Below are 929 nucleotides of genomic sequence, written 5' to 3'. Positions count from 1 at the left end.
GTGGCTGCCCACGGCCCCCACCTGTGCGCCGCCGGCTTCGCTCCCCCGACCTCAGCTCTTTCTGGGCAGCGTCAGTCAGCGGTCACGGCTGCCGCCATCTGGTCCGTTTAGATCTGCCTCCTCCCCCGCCCGGTCTGTCCTCCTGTGCCCCATTCTCCGTGCCGTCACAGCCCCGACTCCGCGCAGCCCCCCAGAACACCTGCTGGACGGATGAGTGGCTGCTGGTGGAGGACGCATGGTGGGCGGGCGGGTGGACGGATGGACGGACGGACGGACATGGCGATGGCTGGTAGATGGATGGATCGGTGGGGGACGGGTGAGTGGTGGTGGCTCTTGGCAGTTGGGAGATGGCCGAACAGGTGCAGGAGGAGATGGGCGATGGACAGGTGGAGGACGAAGGGACTGGCGACGGTAGGCGGTGGGTGGGCGACAGGGTGGGGGACAGCGCTGTGTGGCTGGGCAGCCTCTCCTTTTCTGCCCCGGCCCTCTGGCCTCAGGCCCTCCTGCTGGCCGCCCTGCCTGGCGCCTGGCCTCTGCCGTCCCCTCACCATGCCCCGCCCTGCTCCCAGCTGTGAGCCTCGGGCCCTGGTCATTAGGTGCGGGTGGGCAGTCGCCTCCCCTGGGGCCAGGCTTACCGCTCCCCGCCTGCCCTCCCCCAGCGGGCCTCCCGGCCTGAGGGCCCACTCAGCACGCAGCTGCAGGGCCGGGCAGGGCCAGACCAGGCCTCGGGGCCGTGCACCGCCCTGGGGGCCTCGGGCACAAAGTGGGCAGACGCTAACTCTGGGGAAGGACGAGGCCTGGCAGGTGCCATGCTGGAGGGCCCCTGGGCAGCCCCACGGGTCGGCCTGGCAGAAGCAAGCAAGTAGCCAGGGGCCTCGGGAGCGCCAGAGGACAAAGCTGTGCAAAGGCCCTGGGGCAGCCCCCCCCCC

At 71.0% G+C, this 929-nt stretch overlaps 1 protein-coding gene across 1 annotated transcript in view; it reads left to right on the top strand.

The window, feature by feature from the left end:
- CFAP99 (cilia and flagella associated protein 99) overlaps positions 1-929 on the top strand; it is a 20708-nt gene that overhangs the window by 9960 nt on the left and 9819 nt on the right. Inside the window, exon 5 of the mRNA XM_012724066.1 lies at positions 341-434. Within this exon, the coding sequence (XP_012579520.1) occupies positions 341-434 (94 nt within the window). The remainder of the gene's footprint in view (positions 1-340; positions 435-929) is intronic.

This window comes from Condylura cristata, unplaced genomic scaffold, assembly GCF_000260355.1.
Source record: "Condylura cristata isolate star-nosed mole 26May11 unplaced genomic scaffold, ConCri1.0 scaffold00012, whole genome shotgun sequence".
Lineage (NCBI taxonomy): Eukaryota > Metazoa > Chordata > Mammalia > Eulipotyphla > Talpidae > Condylura > Condylura cristata.
Note: the sequence above shows the minus strand (reverse complement) of the source record. Positions and strands in the feature narration are given on the sequence as shown.